At 36.7% G+C, this 22,290-nt stretch overlaps 1 protein-coding gene across 1 annotated transcript in view; it reads left to right on the forward strand.

Moving 5' to 3' along the window:
* The window catches only part of cdh12a (cadherin 12, type 2a (N-cadherin 2)), a 70,941-nt gene that overhangs the window by 14,655 nt on the left and 33,996 nt on the right, over window positions 1–22,290 (forward strand). The window contains exons 3-7 of the mRNA XM_051129955.1: window positions 5,110–5,404; window positions 9,075–9,194; window positions 11,295–11,462; window positions 11,973–12,160; window positions 20,986–21,239. Coding sequence (XP_050985912.1) covers window positions 5,110–5,404; window positions 9,075–9,194; window positions 11,295–11,462; window positions 11,973–12,160; window positions 20,986–21,239 — 1,025 coding nt within the window. The remainder of the gene's footprint in view (window positions 1–5,109; window positions 5,405–9,074; window positions 9,195–11,294; window positions 11,463–11,972; window positions 12,161–20,985; window positions 21,240–22,290) is intronic.

Genomic DNA, 22,290 nt, shown 5'->3' on the forward strand with positions numbered 1-22,290 from the left:
ATGCAAATAAAGCATTTTCAGAATCTGCAAATTAGGACGTATATGACAATCTGACGTCAGTGGATTTGTGGACCATCATCTTTCTGTCTGTGAGACATGTTTTGATCCACCAAATCTGTTACATGTCAAACATAAAAATGTGGATATTATAATCTGAAACCATTTAATTAGTATTCACAGCGAAGGGAAAAGGTTAAAAGGCCTCCGTATTGTATCCCAGGCTGAAAATTCACTATCAAGGTCCTCTACAAAGGGGGTTGAGATTGAGCACCTTCAGCTTAAATGGGATCAGGGCTAAATTGAATAGTCTGCAGTCAATGCCAGTGCAATCAGTGTGGTCTAACTGAGCGCTGTCTGTGCGGATGTACATTGGGAGAGGGGGGCCTTGTCACAGACGGGTTTTCAACGACATGCCACTTCTACTTCTGTTGCTGTATCACATTGAAAAACAACTCATTCTTTTTCACTCAAGATCAGTCAGATGACACGGTCAAGCCTTCCCTGTAACCTCTTATTTATATAACCCCAAGAACAGCAGTAGCAAGAGCGAATAAAGCTTTAATTGCAAACAAACATGTTTGCCTGTCACTATGAATAGAGCTTGTTGGCTATAACCTCCTTTAACTCAGGTCACTGGAGGAATATTGCTTACAGGCTACTTATGAATTGCATGGGTGATGCTCATGATGGCATCAAATGAGCAAGATGCTATTTAAAGAGTAATTGTAAACAGATTGTGACATTTTATGTTCACTGTTATTTTATCATTTTTTAACAATTGTTAAAATTGTCTTAAAAATAAAGAAAAAAAATCCACTATAAGTTTATAAATAATACTGTTTTTGCATCACAGAATGTAGTTTTAAAAGTGTTTTTTTGTTTTGTTTTGTTTTGTTTTGTTTTTGAGAAGGTGAGAATGTACTTGTTTAGACTTCCAGTATGTGGTTTGTTGATAAAGAGAATGTCTATTTGAAAATTTGCTTTGATATTTTTGGAGATGAGAGCTCCAGGGCGTCAGTGAAATTCAGCGCTCATAAACCCGTTGAGAGCAGCCTTACCTCAGACACATCTTCTGGAATTTGCCGCTAGCTCTGATGTCTCATGAGATACAGTTCATTTCGAGAAAATCTAACGGGCAGTCTTCGGTCTCATTAATCTATTATTTGTTCCAGAGCAAATAGTTTTGGCTGAGTGCAAAATCTCATCACTTTATGTAACTTTAATGCTGTATATCAGAGTGCTGCCTTTGTACTTTAGTATGAATTGCCTAGCAACTTTTATAATGGCTGTTGTAGTTTTTTATATAAATAGGTATTTAATAATAATATTTAGTATTGAAAAACCGAATGTGGTCATGATGGTGATTTTAGTTACACTGCTCCGCCATTAGATGGTTTTTATAAATGAATCAGCCGTAATGACTTTTATATTGAAAGAGACTGAAACAGGGTTATAAACAAGGAAGTTATTTTTACTTTCAACAACACCTTGTAAGAGGCAGCCAACAAATGCACTGAGCAGCGCTGTGGTCGGAAATCACCCTTAACAGATGAAAGGATAGTATGACAAAGATATCGTTTTCCTCGGCGGACATTCAAACTAATGTTTTATTGTGATTATGAGATTGAGAGACTGATGAGATTATTTAATGGATTATTTAATCAGCACAACCAAAAGGTAAAAATGTAAAGTATTAAAGGGGTCATCGGATGCTATGTTCACTTTTACATGTTGTTTGAACATTAATGTGTGTTGGCAGTGTATGATAAAAGTCCATGCAGTGGTTTTCAATTACTCTCTAAAAATAATATTCCCTTTTTCAAATCGAGCCATTCTCAGATGCCTGTCATTGTGGCGTCACACCGCTTGATGTGTTCTGTTGCTGGATGTAATAATGAACATAGTGGTTGTCATTTACTCCCGACAGCAGAAGTGAGTATAAGGGTTTTTTTATGAATCTTTGTGATCGCCTTTCCTAATAATGTGCTAGTTAGCAAGTTTAGCAGCTAAACGTGGCTAAATGCGGCTAAAGTAAACAGGCTGGTCTCTCCACAGAGAGAAGAGAGGGGTGGGGCGAGCAGAGCTCATTTGCATTTAAAGCAGCCTCGACCAGAATGAAATGAGTTTTGCAGAGCTGATTTTGGCAAGGTAAAAAGGGTGTTGTTTTACACAACCACTGAGAATTTTTAACCAAAGTATATTATAGACTCTTCATTAAGACCCTAAAGAATCATATCAATGGGCATCCGATGACCCCTTTAAGTTATAAACTACCATGAAAGAGTTACGAAAAGCTCTGAAATTGTATGTATATAATATATAACCTAAATAAATCATCTGTGATTTGTTGTATACTGTAAATATAGGACTACAGTATGTACTCTGATGGATTCAGTGCGTTCATTCGGTAAAGGATTCATCAAACTAATTCAAATGGTAACTCTTGAGTTTGTGAGTATTTATGTTTTAAAAGAATCTGCTCAAAAGAGTAATTTGCTTGTGAATCAAATTACACTATAACAATACAATATTATCAGTAGCACCACTGCTGAAACAGGTTGCATGATATATCAGGGCTGTTAAAATGAACTCTGCAGTTCATCTGGAATTCAATATGTTCAGCCAGCTAGTTAATTTAATTTATTTTATATTTACAACCCCATTTATCTGGCACAAAATAATGGGAATGTCAATTAGAGTGAGAGTAATACTTCAAACACATACATAAACATTCTAATCAAAATGTTGTGATGAGCAGCAGCTTCTGACTAAATATTTTATGGACATAAGGACATAAGATATTCTATATGTCTGTGAATATGAATTTATATAATTCATTCAATATAATTAGTCACTAATTGACCAAATAATTGTCTGAATGAAGCATTCTGTTAAAAGAGTTTGATTGTTTGATTTTTGCCTCAGTTTATTTGACTGTGAAGCAAAATTAGATTTTCTAAAACCATCTTTTCAGTGGTCTGTGCACTTGTCAGGGATCAGGTGGTTGTGTTCACATTTATTTAAAAGAATTGGACTAGAAGAACAATTGCTCCGGGGTTCATTTTAATCGAGCCAAACATGCCAAGTGTGAACACACAGCATTAGTTATTTCTCAGCTCACGTTCACGTGTTCTTTCTAACACACTGAAAACTTCAGGTAGTTTTCATTAGGTCATAACACTTTAAACTTTGCGATTGTGGCTTCACACTTGCCATAACTGTAATGATTTCTGGGGGAGACTGTGATCAGAGGTGGCATCATGGGAAATTATAACACATTCCATCTTATAATGTTTGAGCTGCCACCACAGTTAAACTGGCATCACACACGAAATGTTACCTCAAAGTTACATGACAGGAAAACTCTAATTAGAGCAAGCAAGAAAAACACTGGAATGGAGAAAGAAGTAGTTCTTTCACTGTGTGTTTTGCACATCATAGGCAACTCTCAATTCAGTTATATCTTGTTTAAAAATGAATGGGTCAGTTTGAATAAATGTCAGTCTGTCTATCCATCAACCACAACAATATTTGAAGAGAATCTGGGGAGCTTTGTTAAACAATCAGTTCTTTCTCAGCAGAAGGATATTGTAGAAAAATACTGGATTATATAACTCTGAGTGGTAACTGGTAAAACAGTCTGAACAGCCTATTTGCAGGTTGTGGTCAAATATATAATTTTTCAGATGTTGTCACAAGAAAGCCTTTAATTGGATTCTAATTTGAACGCTTTGCAGAGTTATTACAGTTATTTTGCTAATAAATTACAGTTAATATTGCAGATACACCAATAATTAGACCCAAGTAGAAAAAATACAAATTGTGATTTCAAACTAACCATTTTCATTTCAAACTGTCAGAGAATTTTTTACATTTTTCTTTAACGCTGACAAAATTACCAATGCGCTTTTATCAGACATTTCTGCAAGTTTTATTTTTGTCTTTATTTTTCCATGTGAAGCAAGTTACACTTTTTGTTTGCCCTTTGCAGTGAGGATATATTACCCCACTGTCACATTTTCTTTCCAAGTATGACCTTTTCAGGAGGAAATAACTCTTCTTGAGAGCCTTGCCTTTTTTTTTCTTCGTGTTTTACTGTCAACACTAAGCATCCTCCTTACCTCTGAACACATTTTGTAAGACCATGCACTGCTGTATGTCCATTGGAAGTCACTAATTTAGGATGGTGTATTTTTAATTTACTGTCCTCATTGGCATTCATAAATGTTTAGTGATATAAATAACTATCCAGATACAGATTAGCTCTATCAAGGCTGGGTTGTAGCTCATGGATTATCTGCTATCTGCTAAAGTGAATCATTTGATGGCCTGTTGTAGCCTAATGTTTTATTTTTATTAGTTATTTGGCAGGATGACAGGATTTAGAAGTACAGAGTTCCTCCTCTGTTTGAACATTGTGGATCACATGCATACATCATTGATTTTTTTTTTTCTTTTCATAGTATTAATTCCAGATCTTCAAACTTAATCCTTCCTTTCCAGTCAAACTCAGTTCACTCCATCTGAAGAATTTGCTGTTTTCTTGCACTTACTCTTGAAAAGATAACGGTTTCCTACGGCACTTTATAATCTTAGAGTCCTTATGTTTTGTAATCTTTTATTTAGCAGATTTTTATCTCTTCTGAAATAGAGAATTCCATAAAACCTTCGGTAAAGCCATTATATTTTCAGCCGAAGAATATATGTGCTGTAAATAAATCAATGTTGTTGAGCCGCTATCAGAAAATAAATAACTGAGAGTTATCCACATCAATCCTCTTTGGACATCCTCAAACTGTATGGGTAATAATATTCCACCCACTCTATTAGCCAACGTGTAGTCACATCACATGATCAGAGACTGTGGGATTGGTTTGTATAGGCTAAATTTGATTTACTGTAAGTAAATGGATTAAAATAAATAGTCATAGTCTCATTGGATATGCTAGATTTGTGTTTTAGAGATGATTATGTCTTGTAATACTAATGTCTGTGGTTTTTGTTTTTGTATTTGCATATATTTGCATATGTTCACAGGTGAATTGCATTAATGAATATTTACTCACCAGCTCCTAGTGAGATTTCTCATTGTCGCTTTTTGAATTTCAGCTTCACTCTGACCTGGATAAGGGAGATAGTATGGTGAAGTACACACTCTCAGGTGAAGGAGTTGGCTCTATTTTCACCATCGAGCCAAGCACTGGAGACATCCATGCCTTAAGGAGCTTGGACCGAGAAGAGAAGCCTTATTACACACTGAGAGCACAGGCTGTGGACGTGCTCACGGGCAGACCCTTAGAGCCCGAGTCGGAGTTTATTATCAAAGTCCAGGACATCAATGACAATGAGCCAAGGTTCCTGGAGGGCCCATACTCAGCCAGCGTCCCAGAGATGTCACCCGTCGGTGAGTTCACTTCTCATTATGTCCCAGATGGTTGGGTGTTTGATACTGTGAGAAAATCCTGGCCTCAAAGCATTTAAGATGAGAGCCGTTCAGTCTTGATGTGATGATCTGAACTCTTCCTCTTTATTGTCCACATACATATTCAAGGTCGGTAAAAGGCGTTAGACATTAGTCTGTTGCTCCTAGTAATTAACTGCACTGATTTATCCCTGCTAAATATCCCAGCTTAAGGTGGTTAGTTGGTCTCCCAGCCTGGCCAAGCTAGTTAAGCTGGGCTGTTTTGATGGTTTTAGAAGAATTTTGGGCACGTTTCATCTGGACAGGCTGGGGACCAGCTGGCCAGCCAGTCTGATAACTAATCCCAAATGCTTAATCTTACAGCAAATGCTGTGGAACACTGTATTCCCCCTTAGGAAAGCATTCACAACTGCTCTGACTCTTATATTTTTAGACAACATTTTCAGTTGATTACTTTGAAGCCCATTTTTAGATTTGCATTCTAGTGCAATACTATGCAGCCTACTCACATTTTTGTACATACATTTGCAGGAAAAGATATTAATTGGTTAGTTTAAAAAGTATGACAAAACTAAGAGAATAGGAGAACTGAACAATATAGTTACAAAAAAATGTGAATTTAATGCAGATGAAAACAAGTCTGTTAGGGATAAACTTACAGTCTTTACAACAAAACTCACTATATAAAGATCCCAGATCTTTCGTAAAACTGTTTTACAGAGTTTTTGTCCACAGTTCTTTGTCTTTCTTTTCTTTGTCATTTTTTCCTAAAGATGTTTCGTCGGCTGATCAGTATTTTGTTAAACAACAGTACAGTCCATTAAACACTGTACTTCTATCCCTCAAAGCCTCATTTTCTTTCCTGTCAAAAATTAAATATGGTGCTACCCTGGCGAAGGTCTATTGTGATGCACTTTCAAGTGTAACAGATTATCAAAAAAAAAAATATATATATATATATATATATTATATATTATTATATTATGAATTATGAGATACAAACTCGCAATTGAGAGTTATAAAGTCTAGCTCTGAGGAGAAAAAAAAGACAGATATGTTCACAGAATTGTTTATATCTCATAATTCTGATTTAATAACTTGGAATTGCCAGTTTATATCACACAATTCTGACTTTATTTCTCTGAATTGAGACTTCATATCTCAGAGTTTTGACTTTATAACTCGCAATTGTGAGTTTATATCATGCAATTCTGACTTTATTTCTCAGATTTGTGAGTTTATATCTCGCAATTCTGACTTTATTTCTTGCAATTGTGAGTATATATCCACAATTCTGACTTTATAGCTATTAATTTTATAACTCACAATTGTGCATTTATATCTAACGGTTCTAAGAAGAAAGTCAGAATTGTGAGATGTAAACTCGAAATTGCGAGAAAAAAAGTGAAATTGTGAGATAAGTCGCAATAACCTTTTTTTTGTTTTTTTTTTATTCAGTGGCGGAAATGGGCTTTCATACAGTAAAGAGCATCATTTATTGGTGGTTTTAAAGAATAAAAGATTCTGCACCAAATTTTACTTTTGGGGATTGAATTATTTTGAACATGAACGTTTAGAGCCAATTTGAGTTTTTATTTTTTTTTTATCATTCTATAATTTCTCTGAATTACTCAAATGTGTATTAACAAACTTACTGATGCCTTTGTTGAATTGTTTTCACAAAATTTTGTTCTCTGCAGCAAAATGTCTTGCAGGTCAAGGGGGTTAAATAATTTCGATTGCAACTGTACATATTTCAGTAAGAGACACTGTTGACCATATATTAAACAATAGAAGTCTTAATACCCTGGGTTCTCTTTAATACATATATAATATACTATGTGGACAAAAGTGTTAGGACGCCTGACCATTACACCAACAGAGACCTTAATGACGCTGCATTCTAAATACATCCCTGAATAATCCTAGCCCCTGAGTGTCATTATCCCTTCTCCACCAAATGTTACAGTTGGCACAAAGCAGTCAGACAGGTAACTGTCTCCTGGCATCCTCTAAATCCAAAGACTAGCTTGGCCAGGCCGGGAGACCAAATAACCATCTTAGGCTGGGATATTCAGCAGAGATAAATCAGTGCAGTTAATTACAGGAGCAACAGACTAATGTCTAATGCCTTTTACTGACCTTGAATATGTATGTAGACAATAAAGAGGAAAAGTTCAGATCATCACATCAAGACTGAAAGGCTCTCATCTTACATGCTTTGAGGCCAGGATTTTTTCACAGTATCAAACACCCAACCATCTGGGACAACCATCCCAGCAGACTGCCAAATAGAGAAGCATGATTCATCACTCCATAAAACATGTTTCCACTGCTCCCGAATTCAGTGGTGGCAGGCTTTACTCCAGGGGTTCTCAACTCTGGCCCTCGAGGTCCACTTTCCTCCAGAGTTTAGCTCCAAACTTGATCAAACTTTCTGTAACTTTCTAGCATTCTTAAAGACCCTGATTAGCTTGTTCAGGTGTGTTAGGTTAGGACTGAAGCGAAACTCTGCAGGAAAGTGGACTTTGAGGGCCAGATTTGAGAACCCCAGCTTTACACCTCTCCATCTGAGGCTTGCCATTGTACTTGATGATATGAGACAGAATGGAAACTCATTCCATGAAGCTTCCACCTTACAGTTTTTGTGCAGATACTAATGCCAGTGGAAGTTTTGAACTCTTTAGCTCTGGAATCAGCAGAGTGTTGGTGACTTTTACGCACTATGCGCCTCAGCATTCGGTCACTCCGCTCTGTTACTTTATCTCCTGCTTCATGGCTGAGTTGCTGCTGTTCCTAAATGCTTTCACTTTCCAGTAATACTTCTTACAGTTGACTGTGGAATATCTAGGAGCGATGAAATTTCACAAGACTTATTGCAAAGGTGGCATCCTATCTCAGTACCACGCTTGAATTCACTGAGCTCTTCAGAACTACCCAATTTTTCACAAAAATTTGTAAATGCAGACTGTACGGCTAGATGCTTGATGTATACATGTGGCAGTGGGTCTGATGAAAACACATGAATTCAATCATTAAAGGGACAGTTCACCCAAAAATGAAAATCCCCCTATGATTTACTCACCCTCAAGCCATCCTAGGTGTGAATGACTTTCTTCTTTCAGATGAATACAATCTGAGTAATATTTAAAAATGGACTGTTTTGTAATGACATTGAATGGGTGAGTAAATCATGGGTGAATTTTCATTTTTGGGTGAACTATCCCTTTAAGAGGTTCATATACTGTATTTTTGTATACAGGTTTTTCTTGTTATTTGTATTCTGAAGCAGCTTTACAAAAAATAGTGCTTTACAACTTCCAGTGAGCAAGCTATAGGCAACACTGACAAGCAAAAATTCTTTGAGATGTTTAAGCTGATGAGGAAGAACCCTTGGAGGACAAATACGCAGCACGGAGTCCTTTCTCCTCTGGCTGACACATGATTAAACAAATTGAGACAAACATAAACCATAAATCTGTTACAGAATGTATGCTTGTTTACAATTGCAGTACGATCATAAGTACAACTGAATTTGCAATCTTTTGTCTCATGATTAAAAATATGGTCTGTATTCATCATTATTATTTGCTTGTGGCAATTCTTGTGCCATTTGATTGCCTCTTATCATCTCTTTCATGTCTGTAATCAGGCACATATGTGACGCAAATTACCGCCACTGACGCGGATGACCCTACTTATGGAAACAGCGCGCGGATTGTGTACAGTATCCTTTATGGGCAGCCCTACTTCTCTGTTGACCCCAAGACAGGTGAGAGATAGTTGATTTTTTTTGTGTGTGTGTGTGTGGGGGGGTTGCATTAAACACATGGTCTTTTGCATTCTTTCTACTGCTTTGCCTTTGGCATTTTATTCATCTCTTGTCATGCCGTCATCTCCTGATCAAAAAGTAGCTCCTCTGAGAGGGGAACTATTAGGATTGATTAGTCTTCAGAAGAATGTCAGGTTTGCCTTTTCATAATACAGCTCACAAAAGCATTTCAGCATAGATTAATGACGCCCTGTTCAATTCTTCATATTGCTGTACTGTAGGTATTTTATGTCCATTAGAAGAGTGTCAAACTATAAGAATCATTTTGCTGTCCATCACTGTAAAAACTAAAATGTACACTGACCAAAATTATAAACGCAACACTTTTGTTTTTGCCCCCATTTTTCAAGAGCTGAACTCACAGATCTAAGACTTTTTCTGTGTACACAGAAGGCCTATTTCTCTCAAATATTGTTCAGAAATCTGTCTAAATCTGTGTTAGTGAGCACTTCTCCTTTGCCGAGATAATCCATCCACCTCACAGGTGTGGCATATCAAGATGCTGATTAGACAGCACGATTACTGCACAGGTGTGCCTTAGGCTGGCCACAATAAAAGGCCACTCTAAAATGTGCAGTTTTATCACACAGCATAATGCCACAGATGTTGCAAGTTTTGAGTGACCGTGCAATTGGCATGCTGACTGCAGGAATGTCCACCAGTGCTGTTGCCCATTAATTGAATGTTAATTTCTCTACCATAAGCCGTCTCCAAAGGCGTTTCAGAGAATTTGGCAGTACATCCAACCGGCCTCACAACCGCAGACCACGTGTAACCACACCAGCCCAGGACCTCCACATCCAGCATCTTCACCTCCAAGATCATCTGAAACTAGCCACCCGGACAGCTGCTGCAACAATTGGTTTGCATAACGAAAGAATTTCTGCACAAACTGTCAGAAACCGTCTCAGGGAAGCTCATCTGCATGCTCGTCGTCCTCATCGGGGTCTCAACCTGACTGCAGTTCGTCGTCGTAACCGACTTGAGTGGGCAAATGCTCACATTCAATGGCGTCTGGCACTTTGGAGAGGTGTTCTCTTCACGGATGAATCCTGGTTTCCACTGTACAGGGCAGATGGCAGACAGCGTGTATGGCGTCGTGTGGGTGAGCGGTTTGCTGATGTCAACGTTGTGGATTGAGTGGCCCATGGTGGTGGTGGGGTTATGGTATGGGCAGGCATATGTTATGGACAACGAACACAGGTGCATTTTATTGATGGCATTTTGAATGCACAGAGATACTGTGATGAGATCCTGAGGCCCATTGTTGTGCCATTCATCCACGATCATCACCTCATGTTGCAGCATGATAATGCACGGCCCCATGTTGTAAGGATCTGTACACAATTCCTGGAAGCTAAAAACATCCCAGTTCTTGCATGGGCAGCATACTCACCGGACATGTCACCCATTGAGCATGTTTGGGATGCTCTGGATCAACGTATACGACAACATGTTACAGTTCCTGCCAATATCCAGCAACTTCGCACAGCCATTGAAGAGGAGTGGACCAACATTCCGCAGGCCACAATCAACAACCTGATCAATTCTATGCGAAGGAGATGTGTTGAACTGCATGAGGCAAATGGTGGTCACACCAGATACTGACTGGTTTTCGGACCTCCCCGGACCCCCCAATACAGTAAAACTACACATTTTAGAGCGGCCGTTTATTGTAGCCATCTTAAGGCACACCTGTGCAATAATCATGCTGTCTAATCAGCATCTTGATATGCCACACCTGTGAGATGGATGGATTATCTCGGCAAAGGAGAAGTGCTCACTAATTTTGCTTTGGATCCTTCAATAAGTTAAACTCGATTTTTTTCTCAAAATTGACTTTGCTGCCTCTGTTGACTTTAAATGGGTGTAGCTCAGTCATTTCTTTGTCAATTCCAACAAGTCATAAATCATAAATGGAGATTATGTAAATAAAAAGAACTTTTTCATTTTTGAATATTTGCTCATTGCTGACTCATTTTGGCAGTACAGATCAAGCATGTTCTCTGTTTGTCTCTCTTTTCTGTTTCTCTGCATTAGGAATCATAAGAGTTGCTTTACCCAACATGGATAGGGAGGTTAAAGAAATGTACCAGGTGGTCATACAGGCTAAGGACATGGGTGGACAGCTTGGGGGCTTAGCTGGGACCACAACCATCAATATCACTCTCCGTGATGTCAACGACAACCCACCACGATTTTCTAAAAGTATGTTCCAAAGCCACTGTTTCTAGAAATGCAGGAATCATTATAGAGCGCATTGAAGCTTACAGTATACTGTCAGCATTTCTATATCAGCAGCAGTTTATCCCTGGGGTTTATCTTAATGTGAATTTAATCTGGTTTCATATTTGCTTTGCTCTTTGGAAATCTTAAACATGAGTCCATTATTTGAATAGTTTAATTCACTTAATGGCTGGCACTGATAACAAAGAGCGGCTATCTTTAAAACCGGGACTGAACAGCAATGCATGACCCGAGAAGAACCTCAGATTTACAATTGGCCATGATTAAGTCCTCAAGGGCTCTCGCTAAACACAAACAACTAAACAGAGTTGAATTTGCAAATGTGATTAGCATTCTAGCACTTTTCTCCAGAGCTGCTGAAGTGATTAGTGGATGATTATTGTTGACTACCTCTCAGAGTCATTTCTAAATGTAGAGTCTCATGTATTTCTGAGGGGAGAGTTTGATAAAGGCGTTTGTGAATCTCGACAGGTATCTTTCACCTGCGCGTTCCTGAATCTTCACCTGTGGGCTCATCGGTGGGAAGGGTCAAAGCTCATGATCTGGACTCCGGGAAGAATGCTGAAGTGGAATATAGCATTGTTCCTGGAGACGGAGGCTCCATGTTTGATATTTACAGCAATAAGAACACTCAAGAAGGAACAGTTGTACTGAAAAAGGTACAGTAAGGCTTCTTATAGACATTTTTTTGGTCATTATTTATTTACATTTTATCGTTTTTATATTTATTCCTTTTTCTCATGCAGCAGTACATAGACCTGTTGCATTAAAGGCATGGTGTTTCCAAAAAAGCCCATCTTGTCATTCCAAACCTAATTTTCTTTCCTCTGTTATTTAAATATACAGTGGAGATCAAAATTAGAGAACAACCTACAATTTCCTAAATTTCAAGGTCACTGCTTAGTCCTTTTTGACGTTATTATAGGAGTAGAAGAGCATATTTCATAATTGAATTGAATTGTATTCTGAAGCACTGTAGAAAAAACTTAATAGATATTTAAAAAGGAACTCAAAATTAGAGAACACTTACATATACCTCCAAATTATTGTTGTTATTTAAGACGGTCTTGAGTCAGATATTTTACATAAAAGATGTTCACACAGTCCACAAGACAAAAAAAAAAAAAAGAATAAATAAAAAATAGCTCAAATTATTAAAATAAACCCCTCCAAAAGTTTGGGAACCCTTGGTTCTTAATACCGTGTGTGGTTACCCAGATGATCTACAACTGTTTTTGTTGTTGTTGTTTTGTGATGGTTCTTCATGAGTCCCTTGTTTATTCTGAACAGTTAAACTGAGCACTGTTCTTCAGAAAAATCTTTTCAGATTCTTTGGTTTTCCAGCATCTTTTGCATATTTGAACCCTTTCCAGCAGGGAGGTCCATGAGGTCCATCTTAAGATATTTCAACAAAATAAGAAAAATCATCCTGTTCAAAAGTTTTCACACCCCAGCTCCTAATGCTTCATGTTTCCTTCTGGAGCATCACTGAATGCTTGAACCTAGTGTTTGAGTCCCTCAGTTGTCCTCATTGTGCAAAGATGGATCTCAAAATCATACAGTCACTGCTGGAAAGGGTTCAAATATATAAAAGATGCTGGAAAATCAAGGGCTCTCAAACTTTTTTTTTGTTTGTTTGTTTTTTGTCCTGTGGACTAAATGTAAACATCTTTCATGTAAAATATCTTACTCAGGACAGTATTAAAATAAAAAATTAAATTAAAATTATGATCTTTCTTATTTTGTTAAAAATATTTCTCATTTTCACACTTTCTGCAAGGGGTTCCTAAACTTTAGCATGCTATGAACATGAATGAGAGGAGAAGATTATCACACTGTAATAAATTTCTACCTACTTAAACTTTAAAAAAATAAATAAATAAATATTGTCTGGAAAAGTCAATTCAACTTAAACTTTATCGAACTTACCTAAATTTAAAGTTCAGTCTCTATAATTAAAAAAAAATAAATTAAGTTGACATTGGTTAATTGATTTGCTGAAATAAAGTAGTAGGAAAAACTTACTGACTTTATGATCCTATCATTTTTATTTATATTACTTTAAGCAGAAGTGAGTGAATATACTGCAGTTCCATATGTAGCTCATGCATTATTGTACATGAAACAGGAGCTCCTTTACTGCACGGTAAGTGAATTTTTGACAGTATTTGGACGTTTATTTAAGCAATATTTATCTGCTAGCTAAGGCTGGATGACATCAGATGCAAATCACAATGCCATTTGCATCTCTTTTCCAAACACGTGAATTCAAGGATGATAGCAATAACCCCTCGTGCTCCTTCATTCAGGCGCTTGTGTGTGTTTACCCCGAGGTGAGTCATATCTTATTACTGGATGGCCATCCATAGCATCCTGAATGAATAATGCATAAAGCCATAAAAGCGCGAATGCTTAACCCACACTACGCAATGCCTGCTCTTGGACTTATCAATTCATTATGTGCTTCGTGGTTGTCCTTAGAACATTGTTTTCCCATTCCTGTTTTGCCAACATCTGGGGAAAAAAGAAACCAGGGGTGCTGACCTCTCAGGGGATTGAAAAATACATTGTTGGCGTTTCCCCAAGAAAGAGCCCAATATTTTTATATTTAGTGGACATGAATAAATGAGTGCACCCATGGCCATCAGAGCATCTACCTCTTGATGTGATGTGACAAGTAGAAATCCCCTCAGACGCCCCGTTACATGGCCAATCACAGACTTGCTGGCTGTGCTATAAGTGCTTAGCTGAAACAAATGCCTTGGTAAAGGCGTGCGAATGAGGCTGGAGTGCTCTTATCCTCCAGGGAGTAGAGAGGTTACTCTTTCATTACTCAAAGCTAGTGTAGACTGTGGACACATTATGACAGTCCTGCTATTCATCTCTCAAGAGAGAGAAGATGGAGAGATGCATATGAAGAATTTGAAAGCACTCGGGGCTATGCTTTGTTTCATGGTACGTTCCACAAATATGGTACACTTTGGTGTCATTACTTTTTGGCCATTTAAAAAGCACTAGCACTAGAAAAATAATGTTCGATAAACTATTATGTAACATAAAGGTCACAGTTTAGTTTTTGACTTTGGCCTCAATAAACTTTTTAAAAAATCTTCTGCTAATTAAGAGTAAAAAATCAGGATTGTGTGCTTTATAAATACAAACAAATCAATATGCTAGTAATATGTAAGCAACTAGTTGGACCCTAAACTGAAGTGTTACCTAACCCCATAAATTTTAGTTTGTCAGCAAATTCAAACCAGTATTGCTGCTAAACTAGCATGTCCTTACTGAGTTAAATTTACGTTTGTACAGTGGTTTATCCCTTTTTTTTTAACCTTTTTGTTTAAATCATGAGGTTAAATTAATGTTAATGTTTAGACGTACTAAATCAGCTATATAGTGTGTGTGTGTGGTGTATATTTATATTTCTGTGAATAATTTTACATTTAATGCATTATAAATAATTGTATTTTTGATATTGGTAATATTGCCCTTCATTCATATTACTTAAAATGGCCTTGGGCAAATAATTAAAATGCTGTGTTTGTCACACCCCTGTGGACTGTTTTGTTGGTTTTTCCCTCTTGTGTCCTTACTTGGTCTTTCCTGTTCCGTTGCTTGTTATGACATTATTGTTTAATCACTTACACCTGTCCTTGTCTCATTAGCCTGCTTATATGTTTGATTCAGTTCTTTGTTCCTTGTCAGTTCTTAATGTTAGTTTTCGTTGTGTTAGCGTGTTTTCCCTTAAGTTTCTGCTTGTTCCTGTTCCCTGTCTGGATTATATATATTAAAACATGTTGGCGTTATTTCCTCGTCCCTGCTCCTCCTTCCTGCACACGACCTTGACAGTGTTGTTTTCACATTAATTTGATGATTTAATATAATAATATATTACTTACAATTGCAAATTTTAATGTTTGTCTAATCATAATTAGTTAGGGTAATTAGGTAAATTCATCAACAGCTCTAAAATATATCAATTTCAAACTCTTTTTGTGTAATTTCCTCACAATTCCTAATTTAAATATTCATCAGTAGATAATGAAAGGCACAGTGAAAATATATTCCCGTCCTTCATTCCCTCTTTTGTTTTCCACTTTTTTTAAATTCCCCAAGCCGAACCTGCACAGGACAAAGTGACATAGTCCTTACATTGCAAAATGGGTGTGCCATATCTGGTGACCCAAAAAAAAGTCTGGAAATGGATATGTGGGATCCTCACCGTGGGGCATGGAGGAGGGTCAATGACAATGGCCCTTCTTCCCTCTGTCCTCAATAACAGACTTCCCTCTCCCTTTTATTTCTCATTGACGAGCTGTTCCATCACGCCCCTGCTCTGCTACACAGGGACTTTTATGAAACGCTGAGGCTGAACATTTAGGGTCTCGTGACTTTAAGGGCTCAGAGCTGCTTTGAGCATAAAGAGGATCTACTAAGGTAATGGGTTGAAGGGATAATTGTCTCTATATTAACAAAAGGATTGAAAAGTGGACTTTGCTCTTGCAACATATGGGATTATCTTAATCCTCCCTTATTAAAAAAAAAAAAAAAAATACACGTACTGAACAGTAGTTTTGAAAAATGACATGCATTCATATGAGATGAAGAATCTGGTTGTATCCGGTCATATCAGTAGCCTATAAAAGCTGTTTTATGTACATAAAGTGGGTTGCCTTTGCCTTAATGTGCTTCATGACTTCAAAATGCCTTTATATTTCTTTGAGGAAACAAGAATTTAAAGTTGGAGAGGATTCTGAATACTTCACAACTTACAGTGTAGAGATGCAATTAAGAATTCATGAATAAATGTCAATTAGTAGGGGAATTAATTAAAGTTTTGGTATGTGCACTGTATTGAATAACAAAACAACTCTATGGACTAGCATCTGATTTGCATTCTCTTTTGAGTAGAGAGGATCCAAAATAGAGAAACGGGCCTTTGTGTTAATTCTCCGAGGAACAGCCTCAGAAGACTCTGAAACCACTAGATAAACAGTGCCATCTAAAGGTGTCCAATGTGACTCTGTTACAGAAGCACAAAAGAACTTAAAGAACAGGACATTTAGACTAAAACTAATGTAATGTAGGGGAAAGTCACGTGAAAGGAGGCAATGCTTTCATCGTGATATGATTGGATATGACAGGTTATGATCGACTGTGATTTGGTTCATGTGATAAATCCCACCTCTTGTGTTTGTGCATGTTCGCAAAACAGTATGAATGAACAACAATATAATGCCGTTAATGGAAAGACTAATATAAAAATAAGTAAACAACTTAGATATAACCTCTTTTTACATCAAAATAAGACTTCAAATGGCCTGAAAACATGATCTGTGGGAGTTTTTAGTGAGTAATTTATATTTGGCTTTAATTAATAGAATATTAATTACATTGTTAATGTAAAATATAAAACAGGATTTTAGTAATGTTTATTTAACCAATAAAATGTGACTGGACATGAATTTGGGACAGCACTGTTGTAAACTGAGCTTTAATGCTACAGGCTTTACACCATTAACAATGTCCAAAATTTGCAATACAGAGGCTGCTGTGTGATTCAGATCTCTGTCCTGTCATGTCTGAGGTTGTTTTTCTTTCAGCATGGTCAGCGCTGTGGTTCGCTCAGCCTGCAAACAGCGAGACAGACACGTATCTCACGCTAGCTTGAAATGACAGTGGCAGGCATAATTGTTGTTTGCTGTCAGCAGTGATAAGACCTCCTGCAGAAAATCATTGTGGTGTAGACATAAAGCTGATGCTTTTTAAGTAGTACTAAGGTCTTTGAAAAAATCTTGGATGACAATGACAAGAGTAAGTTGTCTTTGTAATCGGTCTTTTTTGGTGAAAGTGTCTCTTTTAACGTTGTTGAGGACTTATATTCCCTAAGCTGTTCTGGAAGACTTATGTCTATTGTTTTTGGCTTGCGACAGACTGGGACAAATTGTTCTTTTTACACGCGGTTCAAGTCATTAACCAACCCCAGAGCAGTAAAAGTTTTTCTTTTCAGATCAACACACTGCATTCTGGTCTGGAAATATCTGTGCGAGGCGTGCTGAAAATGAATAATTCATTTTTTAGAACTAATCTAAAAATCTGTTGATAAAGATGCTGAAGATTTATCAAAAGATGCGCATCGAGAAGTACTTCTGTTGCAAATATGAATTCTTTCATGAGCAAATCAAGTCCTTTTTAAGACTGTGTATACTTACTTTGTTTATTTCGTTTTTTTTTATTTGTTATTATAGCTATCTTTTGCCTTATTTAACTCTCATTTGTTGAAGCATCATGTGTTGAAGCTGATTAAGCAGTGGTAAATAATATTTGAGACTTAAATAGGCTTGAACAAAATCAGTTATTATAGACATTAGCACATGAAGCGCATTTCTAGGTTGACATTTTTAGTTCATTTGTACAAGCCACAATCATACACAGGCAATCAGGCAACTATTAGTGGAAAAATTAATCAGCAGGACATGATTTATCATTTGTGTTCTGCAGTCGCTCTTATTATCTGAGAAAGAACAAAGCTAATTGAGCTAATTTCTTGCTTCATACTGTCATGCTTTGTTTGTGATTAGACAAAGACATTAATTATAAAACATTTTAAGTCTGTCTATTTCTCTCTCTCTCTCTCTCTCTCTCTCTCTCTCTCTCTCTCTCTCTCTCTCTCTCTCTCTCTCTCTCTCACGCACACGCTGTAAAAACAGCCAGGAATTTATAGGATTAAAGAGTGTTATTTTACAATAAATTACTGTAGTCAGAAATTTACTGTGAAATCAATGCATACTGGGTCATTTTCTTACAATTTACTGTGCATGAACTACAGAATAATGCTAGCATCACAGTAATCACTTCTTTTACTGTGAATTCACATTATAAAGGTGTCTTCAACTGTGCCACTGTGAGAAATTTAGTTGTTTACTACTGTAATTGTTTTATAGTCAACACAATGGTGATTAGTGTTTATTAGTTTGGGATGTTGCACTTTATATATTCAAATTGCTGATCTAGTGATGTCAGAAGTGTGACGAATAAAAACATTTGTCAAAATAATGACAAGATTGAATATGAAATAAGCTAATTACCTAACTTTAGTCTAACTATTCTTAGCACACTCTAAAAAATGCTGGGTTATTTATTTAACCGAAATGCTGGGTCATTTTATTGGGTTGTTTTTTAATATTTCTTTCAAGGTGATGGGTAGTTTTTCTGCTGGGTTAAGCATGTTGGTTCATTTTGTTGGGTTATTTTCTTATATTTTTTACCCAGGTTTTGGTAGTTTTTTTGTAACTTATCTACTGTGTCATTTTTAATGGGTTACTAAAAATTGTGTTAATTTTTCTACCCAACAGCTGATTTGAGCCAAAACAACCCAGCTGCAACAGTCAGAGCGTGGGATTGTTGCGTCCTTTAGGGCAGGTTATGAGTCAGGCACGGCATCTTTCAGCTAGGTGCACATGTCCTGAATGTGGAAATGGACCCCTATGGGTCATGTGACCACTTTTTTGTCATTTCATTTATTAGTACACTGTAAAAAAAAAAAAAATAAATAAAAAAACACAGTTTGTTGAAACAGCTTAAAATAATGTGTTACCCTGCTGCCTTAAAATTTTAAGTTCAGTCAACTCAAATAAGTTTAATCAGCTTGAAATGTTAAGTTGTACTTAGTGACAACTTAGATATTTGTGTTTGTTAAACTTAAAAGCTGGGTAAGTAACCCAGCTGCCTTAAAATTTTAAGTTGAATCTACTCAAATATCTAAGTTGTCACATACTACAACTTAACATTTCAAGTTGAATAAACTTTTATTGAGTCGACTGAACTTAAAATTTTAAGACAGCCGGGTAACAAATTATTTTAAGTTGACTCAACAAATTGTTTGTTACAGTGTATTTGACTTCCTCTTTACTGAGATAGAAAAAAATATATAAATAAAAAATAGGCTGTTGCCTAGAGGCAACACGGTACCATAGAAGGTATTGAATTTGTCTTATATTTTTGTTCATGGGTTTTCTTGCTTAATAATAAATGTTCATCTTTTGATTATTGCTGTTGATTCTATAATTATGTATGTTTTTTGTTTGTTTGTTTGTTTGTTTGTTTGTTTGTTTGTTTGTTTTTTCAGCCCATTGTAAGACAGCAATATACACATTTTTTAACAATAAATGAAAACAAACCCAGCATGTTGAGGGTAAAGACATGGGTCAAAATAACACAGCATGTGTTCTGTCCAGTATTTACCCGATGCTGGGTTGCCAAATAACCCAAGCTAGGTTGTTAACAACCAGCATGAATATGAATATTTTATTTTAGCATTACTTAAGCATGAAGATTAATCAGTAACTTATTTCATATTCATAACTGTTTATGGATGGATCTTTCACAATAGTGAAGCAATTGCTGATATACATCTTTAAAGAATGTGACATCAGTACTCGATATACCAAACACAACAAGGGTAACACTTAAATAAAAACAATACTTGCAACATATACCAACTTTGCAAAATAAGCAACAAACTGCTAAACGTGAACCAAAAACAAGTTCAATACTACAAATAAAACCAACAAGAATGAATAAACAGCATAATCTATTCATGCTGCGTTGCATGCTGGGTGCCTTCATAATACATATGCACTGTAGAAACACAGTGTGATGCTGTTTGTTTACAAGAAATTTCTGAGAGCAGTTAAATACAAGAGAAGTCCCACTGTGCAATTACCATGAAAGTAATGCAACCATTAACCTAGAATATACTATAATTTCACACAAAATGTTTTAACAGTGCGCATATATTTTTTTAAAATAATCATTTAAATGGATAGTTCACTCAAAAATGAAAATTTGGTCATTAATTACTCTCCCTCATGTCGAACCACACATTAAATAGACAATTTTTTTAACAATGTCCTTACTACCTTTCTGTGCCTTGACCGTTGTAGCTCCCTTGCTGTCTTTGCAGGGTCAGAAAGCTCTCAGATTTCGTCAAAAAATTAATTAGTGTTATTAGCATTTTCAACTTCAACATGGATTAGTATGACTTTTTAATGCTGTTGCTGAAGTTGTGAAATCTTCAGTCTGTTCGGTTGTGCTTAGCTGCCACAACTCTTTGCCTTTTAGGTGTGACTGTGCCAAATTCTGCCTTTATATGGCTGAATGAGCAGAGCCACTGGCCAAAGACTTTTCTCCTTGCTTTCTTCTTCTCTTCCTTTATTCTCCCTCCTGTGATTCCAGGGTTGAGTGAGCAGCAGCCTTTCCCTTCCGTTCCCTTCGCTTCTGATCTCTGCATGAGCCCTCTGTTGTGGAAAGCATTTTTACTTAGATCACAAGCTTTATGACCCGAATAAATTTGATGGTGTTTTGTTATTCTTTGACAGAATACAGGCAAAAACAATTTGACATCACTTCCTCTCTGCAGCCACAAATGAGATCAGTTAAAGGGTTTCTGACTGATGATGTCTCATTATTCATTTCGCAGCGGCTAGACTATGAGGCCAGAAAGGCCTACACCTTTAAAGTTGAAGCTTCAAACGCAGTTCTTGATCATCGATTCCTACATTTGGGACCTTTTAAGGACACTGCCACAGTGAAAGTGAATGTTCTGGATGTGGAAGAACCTCCTGTCTTCAGCCGGCTGTCTTACAGCATGGAGACATACGAGGACACACCAGTGGGCATCATCGTCGGAGCTGTCACAGCTGAGGACCTAGATGTAGGCAACAGTCCTGTTAGGTATGTGAGAAACCCACAAACACACAGATGTAGGTCAAATTGAAGCACACACACGTTTCCGCGCCTTTAAATACATGTGTATACACACAACGTCCTGTGGGAACTCCTTTCAAAACCACTCTACATGAACAAGTCCAAGTATACTAGACAACGTTAAACAATAACAAACCTGTAGTCCCATGGGTTCAGTCCATTTGGCAATCTTGTTTTGAGCAGAGTGTGCACTGCTTTGATTCAATCCACTCTGACAAACTTCTGGTGCAGTTTGCAAGCGTGGACCTTATTTAATGTGGCACATTTGCTTTTTTTAGATCTTCATTTAAGCGCCTGAAAGTGTTAGCTACAATGTTGATGTTAAAAGCATCTGAGAGCTTGACACAAGTGCATTGTCTTTATGAAAACATTTGGTTTAATATGAATATTTCATGGAGGTACAAAAATGGAGGCAGTAGTAATTTAGAAACTCTCAGCTCTTGTTAAATATTTCACATCTGTGGATTGCCTATTTGTTAAATTTTTTTAAAGGCCTTTAAAATATTTACTGGAACGATTTGTTTAAAACCTGATTCATTTAGGAATGCCTCTGCTGTAATTGTTGCTCTGCACTCTAAAAATGAAGGTTCCAAAAGCGTGTTTTTGCATGATGCCATAGAAGAACCTTTTCTGGTTCGACAAAGAACCTTTCAGTGAACATTTCTTAAAAGACGCATTTTTAATAAATTTTTTTTTAAATCTAAAGAAACTTTTTTGACTATCAAGAAACTTTTCTGCATTTGAAGGGTTCCATGGATCTTCAAGGTTCCTTATGGAACCTTTGATGCCAATAAAGAACCTTTATTTTTAAGAGTGTGAGACACGGCGACTGATTTTATGAAACATAGATTAGAAAGCGCAGTAAAGAGTAAAAACAATTGTCAGGCCATTGGTGACCTCTGCAGGCATTTGTTATATTGTGTAATGCACATTAGCTTTATTGTTTATAATACATCATAGTTTTGTTCAATAAAACCATATTATTACTTGCTTTTGATACTTTATTTGAACAAATTAT

The sequence above is a fragment of the Labeo rohita genome, chromosome 2, assembly GCF_022985175.1.
Source record: "Labeo rohita strain BAU-BD-2019 chromosome 2, IGBB_LRoh.1.0, whole genome shotgun sequence".
NCBI lineage: Eukaryota > Metazoa > Chordata > Actinopteri > Cypriniformes > Cyprinidae > Labeo > Labeo rohita.